General features: G+C 30.9%; 3 protein-coding genes across 4 annotated transcripts in view; 1 reads left to right on the forward strand and 2 right to left on the reverse strand.

Annotated features, from left to right (window-relative positions):
* The window catches only part of LOC103313412 (uncharacterized), a 158,490-nt gene that overhangs the window by 60,496 nt on the left and 79,153 nt on the right, over positions 1-18,841 (reverse strand). The gene's annotated exons all lie outside the window — the stretch shown is intronic.
* Positions 1-18,841, forward strand: part of LOC661767 (zinc finger protein castor homolog 1) — a 107,096-nt gene that overhangs the window by 7,410 nt on the left and 80,845 nt on the right. The gene's annotated exons all lie outside the window — the stretch shown is intronic.
* On the reverse strand, positions 1,651-3,004 carry LOC107398074 (gustatory and pheromone receptor 39a-like). Of its 2 annotated transcripts, XM_064358488.1 has the most exons (3): positions 2,014-3,004; positions 1,880-1,973; positions 1,651-1,819 (listed from the first exon to the last, which is right to left on the reverse strand). In XM_064358488.1, exons 1-3 carry the CDS (start codon positions 2,785-2,787, stop codon positions 1,719-1,721), a joined length of 969 nt encoding a protein of 322 aa, XP_064214558.1. In that variant the 5' UTR covers positions 2,788-3,004; the 3' UTR covers positions 1,651-1,718. The 2 variants fall into 2 exon arrangements, with proteins under 2 accessions (XP_064214558.1, XP_015836411.2); XM_015980925.2 differs by having other exon boundaries at positions 1,651-1,973.

The following is an 18,841-nucleotide window of genomic DNA, read 5'->3' on the forward strand; positions in this document are numbered from 1 at the left end:
AATTTTGGCGTAGAAATAGTGTAATTTGTAAGTTTTTCGAGCGTTTATGCAAGTTTTTTTTATCTGAAAACACAATTGTCTCTAAAACTACGTCCAAAATAGTTCGAAAAATTCCCGGAAATACTGTTACTTGTAAGTTATTCAAGAGTTTATACAAATTTTTGATATGAAAATTTTATTATTTCCCAAAAGACTGTAGAAAAGGGCGTCACACTTTTTTTAGTTTTACAGTTTTTTGCGAGAGTTTCTTATTAAATTGGAACGTGAAACCGCCACATTACGAATTTTTTTCCGAAAAGTTAACCACTTTACCAGTTAAATGAACAACTCAAAAATTTTGAGTTCGATCCCGGTGTCGGCCAACTTTTTTTCAAATCAGTGCAATAATCAAGCAATGATAGACATAACAAAGTGTTTTTTCAAGTAAAATAATTAGTTACATCTTGTTGTTTTGCCAAAGTGGTCGTTTTAATCAGATCTTTAACCATTTCATGATAAATTGGGTCAAAAATTAAATAATTTTCAGCAAAATACTCAATTCTCAAAATTCACCGAAAATGATGCTGTTATTATTCCAGAGCAAATTTCGCCAAAAATAACTCAAAAAGTCGCTGAATTTTGCCAAAACTTGTGTTTTTAAATCATTTTCAGGAAAATACCCAATACTTTAGGCCAAATTTTGTCGAATTTAACTGAAAAAATACAACATATTCTGCATTTTTCCAGCATTTAAAAACAAGTTTTGATCTGAAATTTCTAAAATTTCATCGAAAAAGTCACCGAATTGAGGCCAAAATAGTTCAAAAAATTCCCGAATCTAAGCGGAAATACTATTACTTGTAAGTTATTCAAGAGTTTATACAAATTTTTGATATGAAAATTTTTTATTTCCCAAAAGACTGTGGAAAAGGGCATCACACTTTTTTTAGTTTTACAGTTTTTTGCGAGATTTAAATATTAAATTGGAACGTGAAATCGCTATATTACGAATATTTTACCGAAAAGTTAACCATTTTACGAGTTAAATGAATAACTCAAAAATTTTGAGTTCGATCCCGGTGTCGGCCAACTTTTTTTCAAATCAGTGCAATAATCAAGCAATGATAGAGATAACAAGGTGTTTTTTCAAGTAAAATAATTAATTAAATCTTGTTGGTTTGCCAAAGTGGTCGTTTTAATCAGATCTTTAACCATTTCATGATAAATTGGGTCAAAAATTAAATAATTTTCAGCAAAATAAATTCTCAAAATTCACCGAAAATGATGCTGTTATTATTCCAGAGCAAATTTCGCCAAAAATAACTCAAAAAGTCGCTGAATTTTGCCGAAACTAGTGTTTTTAAATAATTTCCAGGAAAATACCCAATTCTTTAGACAAATTTGTCGAATTTAACTGAAAAAATACAACATATTTTGCATTTTACCAGCATTTAAAAACAAGTTTTGATCTAAAATCTCTAAAATTTTATCGAAAAAGTCACCAAATTTTGGCAAAAATAACCCAAAAAATCGACGAATTTTGGCGGAGAAATAGTGTTATTTGTAAAAAAAAATCCAAAACTTCGTCTTTTGCTCTAGTTTATTTGTTTATCACAAGTTTAGCTCAAATTGAACTGAACTTTATTTAAAAAAGCTGTTTTTGTGCATCTTTATCATAATTTATTAGCTTGAAAATGTTGGTATTGATTATTGATTGGACAACAATTAGGTAATGGTGTTTATTTATTTTCCTTAAACTGCACCATAATGACAAGAAACGTAACAACTGTCCCCAGAACGGTCAAAATCGTCGATTTTCCAATCACGAAAAACCCAGCAGCTGAAAATTTTGGGAAAGTGTACCGTACGTTAACTAGAATCGAACTGATTTCCTTCTCACTTGAGGCACGTTTTAATTTGAACAAACGCTCCTCCACTTTGGTCATTTCTTCCCCAATGTAGTCACACAACAAGATCACAACTATAGCTCCATACTACAAAAAATTGAAAAATTCCAACTTGTTTCAAACTCACTGAAGTTAACAAGGCCATGCTAACGTAACTCCCTAGCGCCATTCCAAACTTGCGGCCTTCCAATGCGAAGATTTTCCCATTGAAGAACTCGTCAGTGTAATCCAGGAAAATGATACTTGAGGTGAAAATAATAAAAAGTAGCGGCCACCCGAAAATTTTGTTGAACGTATCGACAATTTCCTTCAAATTAAACAAACTCGTCTCGATCTGTTTCGAAGAAATAACGCCCTTTTTCAAAGCTTTGTTCAAGTCTTTGTACTTAGCGCGAATAATTTTGAGAATGGCATAAATAAGATAATTGTAGTAAAACATAACATACGACTGAACCAACGAAGTGACCACAATTTCGAAACGTTTGAACAAGGAGAACCCGAAATAAGAATAAGTAGAGAAAAGGGAAACAAGCCAAAAAACCGCATTTGTGATTAGAAATTCAACGTAGAAAAATCTGCTCTCTTCAACGTCTTGCAATTTGCTTAAAAGTTTGCACCAGGGTTTGCTGTTGAAAAAACTGGCTCCGATGATAGCGTACGAGCAAAGACAGTATTTTAAAATGTGGCGCAATATACGCATCACTAATTTAATGTGGACGTATTTTGCGTACCTTGAAATTCGATTAATGAACCAGAAAATGGTGCAAAGTGTCAAAAATAAGAAGACAATCAATGCCCAAATTTTTTGGTAAATGGTTTGGTGGGTTTGGTCGGGTCTGGATGGTGTGATTACGAAAAATTTACCAATTTTGAGGAGCAATGTTAGTAGTTTGGCCGACATGGTTAAATTGAGGATATTGATTGGGTGGTAATGTAATGAAGTAATTTTTTATGGGAGTGTTTACGTCAAGTGCGATTAAAGTTTTTCTAATTACTAAACATTAAAAATGTATACTGGTAGTCGTCAATATAGGGAGGAATTAAGAAATACACAGTGTTCAAAAATGGTTGTCAAGACGTAATGTGCCGCTTATTATAAATTGTAAATGTCGTCAGTGTTGTCAGAATAATGCAAAAATGTGTAAAATGCTAATTCAAAGACTTGGCACTACTCAAAAACTAAATAAGTAATCATTTCGATGTGATGTACAATCATTTTTGAAGACATTGTATAACCAAGTTGTGTACTTACATATCACAGACAATAAAAAGACAATAAAACCAAAGGAAATTTGTGTACAATAGTTTTGAAGCACGGTTCTGGACATTAGAAGTGGAAACAAAACTTTTTTTCACGGAATTAATACGTAATGCGGTAATTTGAAAAAAAAATAAAACAGTCCTTTTTGAAAAAAAAATTAAAAAATTAAGTTTTTATTTTTTTCTTGAAAAATACTGTTATATTTTTTCAGTTTTATCGGATTATCTCCACAAAGAAAAATACTTTTTGTTTATTTAATATTACATATTAAAGATACAATGTGTTCAAAAATGATTGTTCATCAAGTCGACTACGGAATTCAAATTTAAAGTGCCGCTGCGTCCAAATGACTATTGTAGTTTCTGACTGTCAAATCATTGAATAGGCTTTTTTTCATTGTTTTGTATTTTTTGGTCAAATTTGTTCCAAGATTTTTTTTGATTTTGTTTTTTTTTTTGATTTGTGTTTTATATTTTTTTGATTTTGTCATTTTTATATTATATTATAAATATTAACACTTTGGCTGATTTTACTATGGACAATTTTGTATGCGTCCAATAGAAAACGCCATAAAAACATAAAACACATAAATAAAAGAAGAGGAAAAGAAGAAACAATACAAATAAAACGAAAAAAAAAGTTAAAAATAGAAGGAATTATTTTGGAAGGCGACATGAGAAGAAAAAAAATCAACGATATAATGAAGCAATCTCGTCAGAACTGAATTTTTTGAACTTTAAGGTGGTGTTTTCGAAAATTTATTATATATTGGCTCAAAAATAAAATTACGTTATCGATTTTCTGTTTCAACGACTGGTATATTTACAGAAATGCAACTATTTCGACCATTAAAAATACGAGAAAAATACAGTTTTCTATTAGAACTGTCGTACGATGTTCAAAAATACAAAAATAGACCCAAAAATCTAAACTACCACTATCTCATAAGATAATTAGTAAAATTTAAATTTAATTATTTGAGGTCTGGTCCCGGTCTTTGCCAACATTTTTTCACTATCAATGATTCTATAAAATCAATGATAATGATAACAATGTTTTTTTATTATTTAAATAAACGAACAATCAAAACTTTGATCATTAAACTTAATCCTGTAAGTTATAGAGGAATTATACGTAAACCTTCAGAATAAAATAATAAAACCAAAAATAAGAAAAAATATATTTAATAAGTACATTAGTAACAGTAGATAAGAAAGAAAAAAAAGAACAAAAACAAAAGAAGGAAAACATAAGAAAGTAATAAGATAAAGACAGTGAAGTGATCAATAACAATTAAATCAACCATTAAATTAGGTCGACAATTTTAACCAAAAACGCAAATTGTTTAATGAAATTTTGACGAAAATGAAGTGATAAGGTAAAAGATTTGCGTTTTTCAAGCTATAAAAGCACGTTTTTTGAAAATATTATTCATTTCAACAAAGTTTTTTAAAATAAGTCAAAAATAAGTCAAAAATCCAAGCAGAATCGCAATTATTTTTAAAAATTTCTTTAAAAATGAACCCAAAAGTTTTAACTGAGCAACTACTAGGTATTTGTTTGTAAGTTAAAATTTTTTTACTGTCAGTTATTCTAAAATCCATGCTTATGATAATAAAGTTTTTTTTATTATTTAAACATAGCAAACTATTAAAACTTTAATAAATAAACTAAATGTTGTAAGTTATAAACGAATTCTACGTAAATCTTTAAAATAAAAAAAATCTAATACTCGTACATTAATAACAACAGATAAGAAAGAAATAAAAAAAGAAGAACCAAAAGCAAAAGGAATTATTTTGGAGGAAAACATGAGAAAGTGATGAGATAAAGATAGTGAAGTGAATTGAATTTTCATATTTTTTCTAAATAAAAAAAAAAACATTAAATTAGGTCCACAATTACTCGTACGTTGCATATTATTATTTTTCGGCCAAAAACAGTTGTTCACTGAAATATCTTAAAAATAAACCCATAAAATACAAACTTTAAACAATTTTTGCATTTTTCAAGTGTTTAAGCACATTGTTGAAATAAAAATTAAATTTTTTCGAAAAATATTGCAAAACCGACTAAAATCAATGCCTGGAAGATAAAATTATTTTGGCGTTTTTTAACTGATTGGTGTATTTTTCTTTTAAAAATGTAGATATTTTGACAAAATGAGTCAAAAATCAACCAAAACATTTGTTAAAAAATGGTGAAATAATTGTTTTCAGCGATCTCGCATTTTCTGAAATTCTAAAAATACTTTATAGACAAACACCATTGCACTTGAACTAAGCCCAGAGGTATTTGAATAATTTTGACGAAAAGCGAATTTGGTGGTGGTCTCGTTGCTTTGAGTTTTTCTTATTGGCCCATTAAGATAAAGCCATAGTCGTCCGTCTAATTAAAAGGGGAAAAATCCCGATCGTTTCCAGTCTCGCTACACGCATCTCGCAGCTTTAATGTTTCCCAGTAACTATGAATAAATTTAGCATTAGCGCATTATCTGTTCGCGGAGTAAAAAAGCGAATCGTCTTGGAGGAAAGAATCTCAATTAACTCTCGATATTATTACAATCCATAAATCTATTTTTTGCCGTTGAGGAATCACGAAAATCGAACGAAAAATACCCCACTGAATGCTCTCACGTACAACATAAATATAGAGTAGAATTTTTAAAAATCGAATTCCGAAATTATAGTCCCTGACAGCCATAAAAATCGAAACCACGACACAGACAACCAACGAAAAAACCTCTCATAATCAGATATATATTTGAAAGAGAAACAGGTTCGTTATTAATGTTCGATGTTCAATTATTTTTTCAGATGTTTCACGAGGAAAACAAAAGAACGCGCGCCCGGCTTATTACCCACCCAAAAAAAACGAACGAAGCTTTTAGTAACTTTTTAATTTCGACATTTTTCGCTTAGTCACTGATCGAGCGATTAAGAAAATTTTTTACGACTAATTATCAACAATCTCAGAAATTCTCTTATTTCAAATTCGAGTCGACTTATCTCGTCCTCGACTTCATTTGTCTTTTTCTGACGTGGAGCGAGATGGGCTCACTTGACTTTCGCGGCGATTTGAATCATTTCTCGAAAATTGTACGGAATTAATCAACGGGTTTTGATCGATAATAACGCGAAATTAATTGCTGTCACCCTGTATGCAAATGAGAGCATGATATGAGCATTAAACACGACTCGCCCTGTACATGCACGGATTGTAATTGTGGGCAAGCAGAACCGGTTCTGGGCATTATTCCGTTCCTATTGTTTTAGGTATTTGTGGCCATGTTAAGATAGGAAACTGTAATAACGATAATGACCGGTCCCGTCCCAATGATATCTATATCAACGACCGTAATCATAGTTTCGGACAGGACCGGATTAGGGATGAGTTGCATGACGGTCTTGACCTTCGATAGGTTTTATCGAAAAATTGTTTATGTTGATTATTATCGGCAGTAACCGATCTAATGTAACAGACATTCAAATAGCGCTCTAGATTGAGTGGAAGCTTCGAGTGGCACTGATAAATCGGAAAAGTGGAAAAAAACGCATCAGATAACATCTTCAAGTTTTCATAGTTATATTGCAAATCGGGGGGATGTACAGTCACGATCAAAAAGAATGACACCTAAATTTCAACAAACAGATTCGTTTACAAGCTTTCCACCTAGTTTTGAAACTTGCCGTATCATATTGAAAAGATTTGTGGCTGCGGTTTTAGGGGCGTCATTCTCTTTGATAGTGACTGTACTATACTAACTAAGGTTTAGAGAAAAACGAGTGACACATTCTTGGGTCCGTTTTTTGAGAAAATAATTTTGGTCAAAACCGCATCTCGCTATCTTCTTTTGTTTTCAACTTATAAACAAAAGTTGACATTTTAGCGAAATTTTAAAAAATTCATATCTTTCTTATTACAAAAGATACGCGTTTGAAACAAAGACATTACACAGGCACTTTTTTACAGAGAATTTAATAATGTTATCAGCGATTTTTTTTAATCATTCGTTTAGCTGTAATAACATAAAGTTGTATTTTTTTAAATGAGAGTAATAGTTGGCTATGACATTTTCGAAAAGTTTATTTTTTTCTGAACACAAAACAATATAAATTTAGTTTGATATTTTTATATATTTTTGATAAAAAATATATTTCAAATACTTGAACGTAGTTGGCCATGGAAAAATTATTTCGCATGAAAGGCACTTTTTTACAGAGAATTTAATAATGTTATCACCGATTTTTTTCAATCATTCGTTTAGCTGTAATAAAATCAAGTTGTATTTTTTTAAATGAGAATCATAGTTGGCTATGACATTTTCGAAAAGCTTATTTTTTCTGAACTCAAAACAATATAAATATAGTTTGATATTTTTATAACCTTTTGATAAAAAATATATTTAAAATATTTGAAAGTAGTTGGCCATGGAAAAATTATTTCACATAAAAGGTGTGAATAATCTAGAAATTTTGTGAACGGATATTAAAGTAAAAAATGTGAAATTATAAAAATAAGCTATGTTAAAGTTATTTTCAATTGAACAAATATACGAGCGTCGCAGATTTTAATTACATAAAAAATGTGCAGAAAATTGCAATTAATAAGATTTTTCTTCTTCCGACATTTCATGTTTAAAATTGGAAAATAGAATGACAACGTGAGCTTGCCATTTTAAAAATAAAAACAAATAATTTTTATTAATTGCAAAAATTTGATCTAATAAAAATTTATTATGCTGTTTTTGAATTAATTAGTGTTTAAAAAATCATTAAATTATAAACACTTGTTGCGTAATACAATTTTCATAGTTTTAATTAAAAATCCAAAAATTTTTCATGGCCTACTATAACAAAAAATCGAAATGTTTTGTTTTTTCTTAAATATTTAAAATTAATGTATTACACAAATAAACATATCAAATCAGAAAAAAATAAGCTTTTCAAAAATGTCATAGCCAACTATAATTCTCATTTAAAAAAATACAACTTTATGTTATTACAGTTAAACGAATGGTTGAAAAAAATCACTGATAACATACATTATTAGATTCTCTTAAAAAAAGTGCCTGTATAATGTCTTTGTTTCAAATGTGTATCTTTAATATTAAGGAAGATATGATTTTTTTAAGATTTCGCTAAAATGTCAACTTTTGTTTATAAGTCGAAAACAAAAGACGATAGCGAGATGCGGTTTTGACTGAAATTATTTTCTCAAAAAACGGATGCGAGAATCTGTCACTCGTTTTTCTCTAAACCTCTTAATTTCGGAGATCCCGTATTCGGAATCCAAAATGCCGCACCCTGTACAGTCACAATCAACAAGAATGTTCGAGTAATATTAAAAGGATTTCGAAATAAATAAATTCAGCGTTGAAAGCAGCTCTTTATTAATCAATTAAGTTAAGCATTCCTTCGGTGGCAATTATGAATTTGTAAAGATTCCAAGCATCCAAAACCTCCACTTGGTGCCCGAATAACCGAATGTAAACAGAGTGAAAAGCCTCCAAGACGAGCACTTATCCCCCCATTTGTCCCAATTAGTCGAAATGACAACGCTTTAAGCCCGCATTCACTCGAATTATAAAATTAACAAGCGTTTCTCCGGTGGTCATTCTCTCGGTTTGAAATCGCGCCATTATTAATCCGAACATGGTTTGTTTTGGCCGAAAAGGTGTGGTATTAAAGTGGAAAACAGTTAGACGTGACGTCACATCCGTTTAACAAAAATTACTAGCTCCAGGTCGAATAAGTCGGAAAATGGAATTTATTTCTGGGTTTAGGTGAGATAAGCCGGTCTTAATTGGTGTGCCATACAATGCAAATTCTTGAGGGCACAGATCGTTCTCGGAAAGTGATAACGACTAGGTGATAGGAGCAGACCACCTCGAAGAGGTGCGACCAGGATATCACGTACCCGAAATCATTGGAAATTCGTCGTAAATCTACAGTTAATTCATAGCATATGGTGAAATTTGACCAAAATCGCTTTTATGAGATAGCGGTAAATTTATTAGTGGAAAACCGTAAACAGTGGCGACCAGATTCTTTAAAAGTTTCACAGGTTTTTTACGTCAAATTATCGACGTGTTCAACATTCCGGCTTACTCTGAATTTCTTAATTTGCCTAATGATTATTACGACCAATTATCATATCATCCAAGCGCATCTATGAGTCCACTTTTCTCACTTAAGTGAGAAAACTTAACTTAATGTTATTTGATATTTCAAAATACAGTTAATTATTATAATAAATTTGCCATTGAGTTGACATTGAGAATTACTATTGTACAAGTAATGAAAATAAATAAATGAATAAATACAAATCAAGCAACACAATAATATTTGCTTGATACAACTTTTTTCTCATTTACGGCTAAACTATTCTAAAAAGTGGAACAATTTTGATCCATACCTATGCAAAATGATCCGGGGAATCGATTGGCATCGAGAAAATTGCCAAATTCCCACTAGTTTTTTAGTTATGAATTTTTTTAAATTTTACCAATTTTTGCATTTGTCTCCAATTTGCTCGAAAACTATTAGTCGGAGAACAATAATCTTTTTTGAAAAAAAATGATAATTCAAAGAGCTTTCCAACGATCATACACTATCTCTGATAGTTCCGGAGCTGTTGCTCAACAAATATTCCGGGTACCCAAAATCGACAAAAATTGCGACGAAAATTGAAAAAATCAAACATCAAAAAATCGAACATATGGACTTTTTTGGACTTTTAACAACTCTAGAGAGTGGTAAAGGCATATATAAATACGAAAAAGTATGATAGAACGAATTTAAAAAAAAAATAATTTTTCACTTTCTTGAAGGTAAGTGTTTATTTTATTACACAGGAAATTTTAGCAAAAAAAATAAAATTTTTAATTCTCATGAAAAGTTCGTATAATACAGAAAATGAGCCGCTGAATTCAATGGAACAAACCGCATTGCTCTACGACTTTTATTTTTTGAGTTATGAATTTTTTTGTTGGATATAATTTTCCACTATGACAAATGGCTACCCTAAATTTAGGCAAAAAAATTTAAATTTTTAATTCTTGTGAAAAATTGATATAATATATAAAATGAGTCGTAGAATTCAATGGAACAAACCGCAGTGCTCTACGACTTTTAGTTTTTTTTTTATGAATTTTTTTAGTGAAAAATTTTGATCGCCTCTGTAGCCGGAACCATTGCCCGGAGCGGCTCCGGGTTTAATCGAAAAAATAGATAAAATTAAGCGCTATCAGATGGTTTTTTGTTCGTTGCTCTAAGTCTTACAGTTTCCGAGAAAAATGCAAAAAAAGGTTTTCATTTTCGCTTTTTTTCAATTTTCAACCGCCAATTACGGCCAAACTATTAGAGTTATCGAAAAACGGAAAAATCGAGGACAACCGGAATAAAAAGCTCTACAAATCTCTTTTGCGATATCTCGCAAAAAAAATTTCAATTTTCAAACGCCGATTACGGCTAAACTAAAAGAGCTAGGAGAAAACGCTTTTTTAGATCGGAAAGAGCACATCAAAATCTATAAGATAGAATCAGTTGTGTTTGATTTTGAGACACTTTAAAAATTGACCGATTTCTAAGGGGGGGGGTGTTAACTTTTTTTTAATTTTTTTTATTTTCTCATTTACGGCTAAACTATTCTAAAAAGTGGAACTATTTTGATTCACACCTACGCAAAATGATCCGGGGAATCGATTGGCACCAAGAAAATTGCCAAATTCCTACTAGTTTTTTAGTTATGAATTTTTTAAAATTTTACCAATTTTTTCATTTAGCAGCAATTTGCTCGAAAACTATTAGTCGGAGAACAATATTTTTTTTTGAAAAAGATAGATAATTTAAAGAGCTTTCCAACGATAATACACTTCATGGGGTTATCTCTAATAGTTCCGGAGCTATTGCTCGACAAAAGTTCCGGGTACCCAAAATCGACAAAAACTGCGACGAAAATTGAAAAAATCAAACATCAAAAAATCGAACATATGGACTTTTTGTGGACTTTTAACAACTTTTGTGGATTGCTAAGACATGTGGAAGTCCATAAAAATTTACTGGAGTGAGTTTAAAAAAAAAAATTTCACCTCTTTGAAGGTAAGTGTATTTATTCCTCAGGAAATTTTAGCAAAAAAATTGAAAATTTTAAATCTCGTGAAAATTTGGTATAACACAGAAAATAAGCCGCTGAATTCAATGGAACAAACCGCATTGCTCTAAGACTTTTGGTTTTCGAGTTATGAATTTTTTTGTTGAATAAAATTTTCCACTATAGAAATTGCCTATCTTAATTTTTAGCAAAAAATTTTAAAATGTCAGATCTCGTTGAAAGTTGGTATAATACAGAAAATGAGCCGCTGAATTCAATGGAACAAACCGCATTGCTCTACGACTTTCAGTTCTTGAGTTATGAATTTTTTTGTTGAATAAAATTTTCCACTATGACAAATGGCTACCCTAAATTTAGGTCAAAAAATTTAAATTTTTAATTCTTGTGAAAAATTGATATAATATGTTTTTTTTATAAATTGTTGATTTTTTTTAATGGCAAGTAGGGTCAAATTTATTATTTTTAAAAAGAGCAATTATACTATCGTGTAACACATGCATACCTTATTTTAATCGAAACTTTAAAAAAAAATATCGAGTAACGTAAAATTTAGTTAGCCTTGGAAATGTTGTCTTTATGTAACGTTAGCTCTTTGTGGCTTGAACTTTGACAAAAATGAGTAAAAGTTAATAATAATTGTTAAAATAACACTTTTAACCGAAAAAGAATAAATTTTAATACAAAATACGTTATATTTATGCTACAAAAGATGTTCAAATTTATTTCCATTGACTTCTTGTTTGTTAAACTAATTACTGCACAACAGTGACAGATCGATAATAACAGTATTTTCAAAACTAACTTAGTTTTGGTTTTTCCAGAAATCCAGAATTAGATTTTTAAATTTTAACTGTTTCATTACAGAATACAGGCTAAAGTCGATTAAATTTGACCCTTCGGACCATTTTAAAAAAAATCAAGTTAGCATTGTATTTTTTAAATAAATTATAGTAGAAATTTGAAAAAATCTTTCAACTGTTTTCCAAATTTCAAGGTGCTCTTTTAAATCGTTCTGAAAATATTTAGCTGTATCCATACTTTTTAGCGATCCTGTATGTATTTTGGCATTTTTTTAAATATCACGACAACACAAAAAGTGAAATTACAAGTAAACTATAAGATTTATTTCAAGAAAAACAGATCAGATCAGTCCACAAACAGATTTTTTTTGAAACTTTTGCAATAAATACACAAAATTTTGAATTCCAAACTCAAACTTGAAAATGACAGAAAAAAGTATTTGTTAAACACGACGTAGACCAAGCAACCTGACAATATCACAAAATTTTTTTTTGACAGAAAAAAAAATCCACACCGTCGAAAAAAGCTTTCATGAGCTTTTCGTACACCCATAATAATGTTCAAAACAAGACGTCTAAAAATGAGCGGAAGACCGTTCTCAATGACCCTAATGGAATAACCGATAGCGTAAAAAATAGGAATACACCACGTGGCTTTCCAGATAAAATGTTATTTTAGTAAAACGGCATCTCCCAGCGTTTGCATCCACACGTCTCATCCTGTTCGCAGCTTGATGGATGCTTCGATGGTTGTGTGGATGGTTTTAAACCGGGATCGAGACGATATATTAGAGCTGAAGCAATGTGATGGTTGCTTGACACTTTAAAATAAACAAAACGTCTGCTCCAACCGTTCACGTAAACATCGCATTCGGTTTATTGGTAACTTAATTTGTGGAAATATTTTAATTTTTTACGATTTATACGCCGGCTCGTAAAAATTTCTAAATACACGACACAGATGTGTTCTAATTAATACACGATCTATAAATCAACCCAATCTAATCAAAGCCTTTGGCTCTCTCTCCCAACTTTTCGGTCACTCAAGTTCAACGAAATTTCCGCTGATTCTTAAATTAGCTAAGTGTTTTCGCTGGAATGAGAATAAACCCTTTGCCGGACCTCTCCCACCTCTAGCCCACAACAACGCAGCATTTTTCACTTTTATAATAACTATTCAAATACAAAAACTTGAAATTTACTTTGAATAAAAAAACTAAATATCATCATCTGGGATCTAGTCAGGCGTGCCCAATCTGCGCCCTACTTCGGCCTTCCGTCTCTGTCCCTCTCATTGTGTCAGGTGGGGAGTGCGTCGTGTCTCGTTTCATTGTAAAGCCGATGATTTTTCAAATTCAAGAAGAATGACTTGACTCATTTTTTAAAGTCTCGAGGTTAGACTGTGATGTTGCGATAGCGTCCACGATTGGCACACGGTCACATTCTCGTCCCGTAATAATAATTATTTTAAACAATAGGTGACCCGCTGTGAATAATATTTGAGATGGACGAGTTGTTCTTGTGGCGCAGTCGTTTAGAGGCGCTTTTACCGTGGAATATGGAGCTATTGTGCGGATTATTCGAAATTTTATTACAATAAAAAAGTAAATAAGATGAACGTTTGGAATAAGTCGAGGAATGTGAAAGAGAGAACAGATTTATCATGTGTGTGTGTGTTATGTATATGAATTAATTCACGAAAGATTGATGGATTCTCTTCTTGGGATTCTCAGGCATTCAACACGCTTTTTTTACAAAGAAATATTCCTTTACTAATTAATTTTTGGGCAATGGAAGGTCACCGGCACTCGATAAGGAGATCGCCTGCGATTGATACCAACAAATTCCAGGAGGGGACAAAGGAACCACTGCTCAATCACACACGTTTCGGACAAAATGGGTTTTTAATCGTAAAATTGGGGAAAATGTGAAATGGAAATTTTTTAATAACAAAGTTAAAATATGGCAAATCTACGAGTAATATGCACTTCCTTATAGCAACTATCGGAAAGATACAATTTAATTTAAGTTATTCTTATTATTCTTATTTTTTTAAATGACAATAACCGACATTTTTGCTCACTGTTTAAGATAATTCCCGTGTTATAATAAAAAAAAACAATCACTCCTTATAAAATAAAGCACGAACGAAAAGATAAAGCTACTCTTTGTGTCAATACTTTTTTAACTTTTTATTTTATTTTCCTCTTTCTATTGAATTTTTTGCTATATTTTTCTGATTTTTTCACACTTACCAGATAAAAATGTGTCTTCCAAATTTAGATTATTATTACAACAAAATTTCCAGATTGTTTAAAAATAGATAAATAAGGACATTCTGTTTGTGGAGATTTGACTGTTTTTATAATTATTACAAAGTATAATATTTTATTTGAAATTTACTGTATTAAAAAACAAGTTTCTGAAAATATTTTCAAGAAGGCTTATAGGGGAAGTCTATGATTTTCTTATTTTAAATGAAAAGGTATGTTTTCCACTGCGTTTTTGGATTAGTTGAGTTATTTTAAGGGAGTTTTTATCAGCTTTCCCTATACCTAAGTTTAACCATTTTCGAGATATTTAATTATTTTGATTTTTTTTTACGTTTATAATTGTCAAACAAAATAACTCAATAATTCAACGAAATAATGGAGGATGAAATAAGATTTTCTATTGTACACACAATAAAATTCACCATTGTCTTCTCAAACGTTTCAGGTAATCGTTATAAAATTCTGTTACTTTAAAAGGCACTAATTTTTAAAGTTAAAAAATTTTTGAAACCATGAAACCAAAGAACAAAATGAGACTTGGTCTTCAAATGGCGGACGGGACAAAAAATATTGTGTATGCAAATAACTATAAAACATTTATTCAGACAGGCTTTAATTATTTTTAAAGACTTCAACAATATAACAATTATTCAGAGGAAATTAAAAATTCTTGGTCTTGGTTGTGTTTGCAATAACGGACGGGACATGTCTTCTACATTAGAAATATTGAAAGTTCTAATAAAGATATTTATTTGAAAGTTAGTGCTCAAACATAATCCGTTGAGTTCTGCTCAATGAAAATATTTCTAAGATGGCGGCACTTCCGGTTATACCGGAAGTCGCTATCAACTTTCTTATTTTAAATGGAAATCTATGTTTTTCACTGCGTTTTTGGATTAGTTGGGTTATTTTAAGACCGTTTTTATCAGCTTTCCCTATACCTAAGTTTAACCGTTTTCGAGATATTTAAGATTTTTTGAAAATTTTTGGATTTGCACCTATCACTTAAAAAATCGGTAACTCGCTTAGTTTTAAAGATTTCGAAATCATATTTGGAGAATTGAAAGACAGCCTATATCTGTTCTCCAGTGTATTCAAAATTGGAAAAGAAGTTAATAAACCCAAAAATTTTAAGGTTAAGTTTGGACAACTTCAAGTACCCATAACTTAATTTTTTCAAATGGGATGTCCCAATTTTTATTTTACTAGATGGAAGAGAATATATTTCTGCATCGATCTGTATTAGCATTCCCTATACCTATCTATGATAATTTTCAAGTTATGTTGGTTTTTTTGGATATTGTAGAAAATTTCTTACTAACCACAGCTATTTTTGCATAATTTGCCATAAAAACATTTCTGATTAAACAAACGACAAACTCTGTTCAAAATTGTGTTGTCCGTCCTGTGTAGAATTTTAAAGACTGGAGTCTTGAAATTATCGTGCGTATTAAAAATTGTACCCTAATAAAACAAAATTTTAGAAAGAAAGTAAAAAAATAAACACTGGAGACGTTGCGAAGTATTTGAGAAGTTAGAATTATTTAACAAATAAGAAAATATGATAAAAATTATTAATATAATAAAGCTTGCCAGTCCAAAATGTTTGAGGAACGCTTTTATTTGTCGTATACTTCGTGATCATAAAGCAATTATCTTTTCGTAAGCATCAAAAAACGCTCAGTTCCGTAATTTCCAATCAGCTAAAATTGCTATAATAGAAAAATTATCCCGTTTCCGCCGATGCAATTTCCTCGGATCGATTTCGTCGCCTTGGCAAAACCCCTAATCGCCCATGAATTCAAGGGCTTGTCCCATTGTGAATGGTCGTCGTCCGTATCCATCATCCGGTCATCATAACCGAACTGAGGGTGTCGTTTCGTTAAAAAAATCTCTCTCTTGCTGTTAATAGCATTAAACATAATCTCGAAAACGTCGTCGCACCCATATCCGGTAATTAGAGCCGGAATTATAGGAAAATGGTTTTATAGTTGAGTAAATAAGGTTATTTTGTTTCAAATTTATTGTCCATTGTGTTTACTTACGTTCCTTGAAATGGAATTTATTTTATTCCGTAGTACACATAATACGTGTGTAATTATTTCATGCTGCCAACCTAATCCTGATCGAACTCGCTTTCTTTCCCACCAAACCATTAAAACAAATCATTCAAAAGCCGCGTTTCTATATAAATAAAATACCGGGCAAACCCACACAGCGATCGTCGCTCCTTGTCTCGGCCGCAGGCCCCCGCCGTACGCCCGTCTCCCTCTGGACCCGTAATATATCATAACTGACAAAAGCAGGCTACTAATTATAACTCAGTCCAATATCTTCCTAATAATTCTCTATTTGAAATTTTGAATTATGTTTTTAGATTCTCGGCCGAAATTTTTTCAGAAAACCTGTTGTCGGGTACAGTCGAGCCGAAATTTCGGCTGTTGCACGATAATTATTCTTGTGTTTTCTTATTCGACGGATTGAGGAGACCAACAGGTAGGTGCATGAACGCGCCGGGTTTGCGCGACGCAGGGGCGACGGCCCCAATGACAGGAGACGTGTAGGAGGCGTCGTGGGGTGTCCTCTCGCTGAGGTACAACAACAACGATTTATTGCGATCAATCGCAAGATGCATCATGCAAATGGATGCCAACGCAAAATCTGCATTATTATTGATTGAAACGACTCCGGAATCTATAGATCATACAATAAAATACAAGAAAATTTAACCATCAGTCAAGGAAATGAGAAAAAAACAAACAATTAAATTATTAATTGTCTGGAGCAAATTAAGTACAGCCATGAAAAAAGCAAAAAAAATAAAAACAGAAAAAACATACTAAATAAAAATAATTGAGAAGGAATAAGCCCAAGAATGGGCAACGAAAACGACAATTTGCCTAGCAATTCTGTTAAAATAAAATGGTTTCCAGCGATTTCTCGCATAAAAGAGAGATAAATCGTTTTGAAAATGTCTCCAATCATCTATTATTTCTTATTTTTAAAAACTCATTACAGATTTTTTTTTGCTTCTATACCTATTTAGAATTCTAGAATTAAATTTACAATTCCATAATTGTCCATTTTTAGAAATTCTTTCTAAAAAATCAAGTTTCCCTTCCACATATCTTTGAACAAAAAAGTTTTAGAATTTGTTTCAACATTTCATCAGTTTTAGAATTCTACATTTTGGAATTTTTTCTACAAAATTTATATACAGGGTGGGTCAATGATATAGGCAAGCTCGATTGCTCCTACACTGTCAAAGATATCAAAATAAATTAAATGGCACTGCGAATGGGAAGTTAAAGTGTACATTCTAAAATTATTTTGCCCTCCCTATACAGGATGTTTCATTTTTACAGTGCAGCCTCTAATATGTTTTTTTTAAATGGAACCCCTGTATATTTTTACATATTTAAATTTGCACTTTCTTGGGCTCTATAAATCATTTTATTTTTTGCAATTTACTTTAACCGTTTAGAAATTATTTAATTTTTTCTACAATTTAGTGCGTTTGCAGGCACATTATTAAAAAATCGCAGTGGCCTTGGCTTTGGGGATATCAAGTTGGGACTTTGTCCGTAGGTAAACAAATGTCTAAAGTATCTTTTGGTGACAGTTACAAAATTATCGATCTTATTTAAAAAAAAAATATTTGGTAAAATACGACGTTGGTGTTTTTATAGTTTTGAAACAGCCTATAGTAAATTCTAGATTTCTATAAACATATTATTTCCTTTTTTTAGAAATCGTTTTTATAATGCCTATCTAAAATAATTGGCTTTCATGAATCTTTAGACAGAAACGATTTTGATTTTTTTTTTTTGAGTTAAATTCTTTATGCCCAGAAGAAGTCAAAGATTCAAGTTCCCAAAGATTTTAGTCTGAGATTCTTTGGATTTTACGTTTGTTGTATATTGTGGGACGAGGATATAAAATCCTGACTTCCTATATTCAAATTTTAATAATCCAGACACGATAATCCTATAGTATATTGATTTTTAGGATTCTAACTTTTCAAAAATTCTACTAAATTTTTATTGTTTGAGACTTAAAAGTAAAAATTTTTAATTTCTAAAATCTAAAGTTTATCACATTTTAATCTTAAAAAAATGTTTTTTAATTTATATATTGTGTTTCTACGATTTCTACGATTCAGTAATTAGGGATCTTTTTTTCAGAAATATGATATTTCGAAAATAGCAACTTTTGCTTCCATAAACAATTTTTCGAATTTCTTGTGTTCTATTCTACATTTCTAGAGTTTAAAAAGTTTTAGAATTGAAGAATGAAAAATCTACTTTTTAATAATCTGAACTCGATCATTCTACATTTCAACTTAGTTTTTGGAATTCTATAGACATCTACGTATTTTTGAAAATTTTAAATCTTCCTTTTTTTGGAAGCGTGAGACGTCCAAGTTCTTATGCTTAGGCATTTCTAAAATTCAAATTTACGAGTATAGAATTTAAACCTAAAAAAAGATAATAACTAGTATTTAGA

The sequence above is a fragment of the Tribolium castaneum genome, chromosome 8, assembly GCF_031307605.1.
Source record: "Tribolium castaneum strain GA2 chromosome 8, icTriCast1.1, whole genome shotgun sequence".
Taxonomy (NCBI): Eukaryota; Metazoa; Arthropoda; class Insecta; order Coleoptera; family Tenebrionidae; genus Tribolium; species Tribolium castaneum.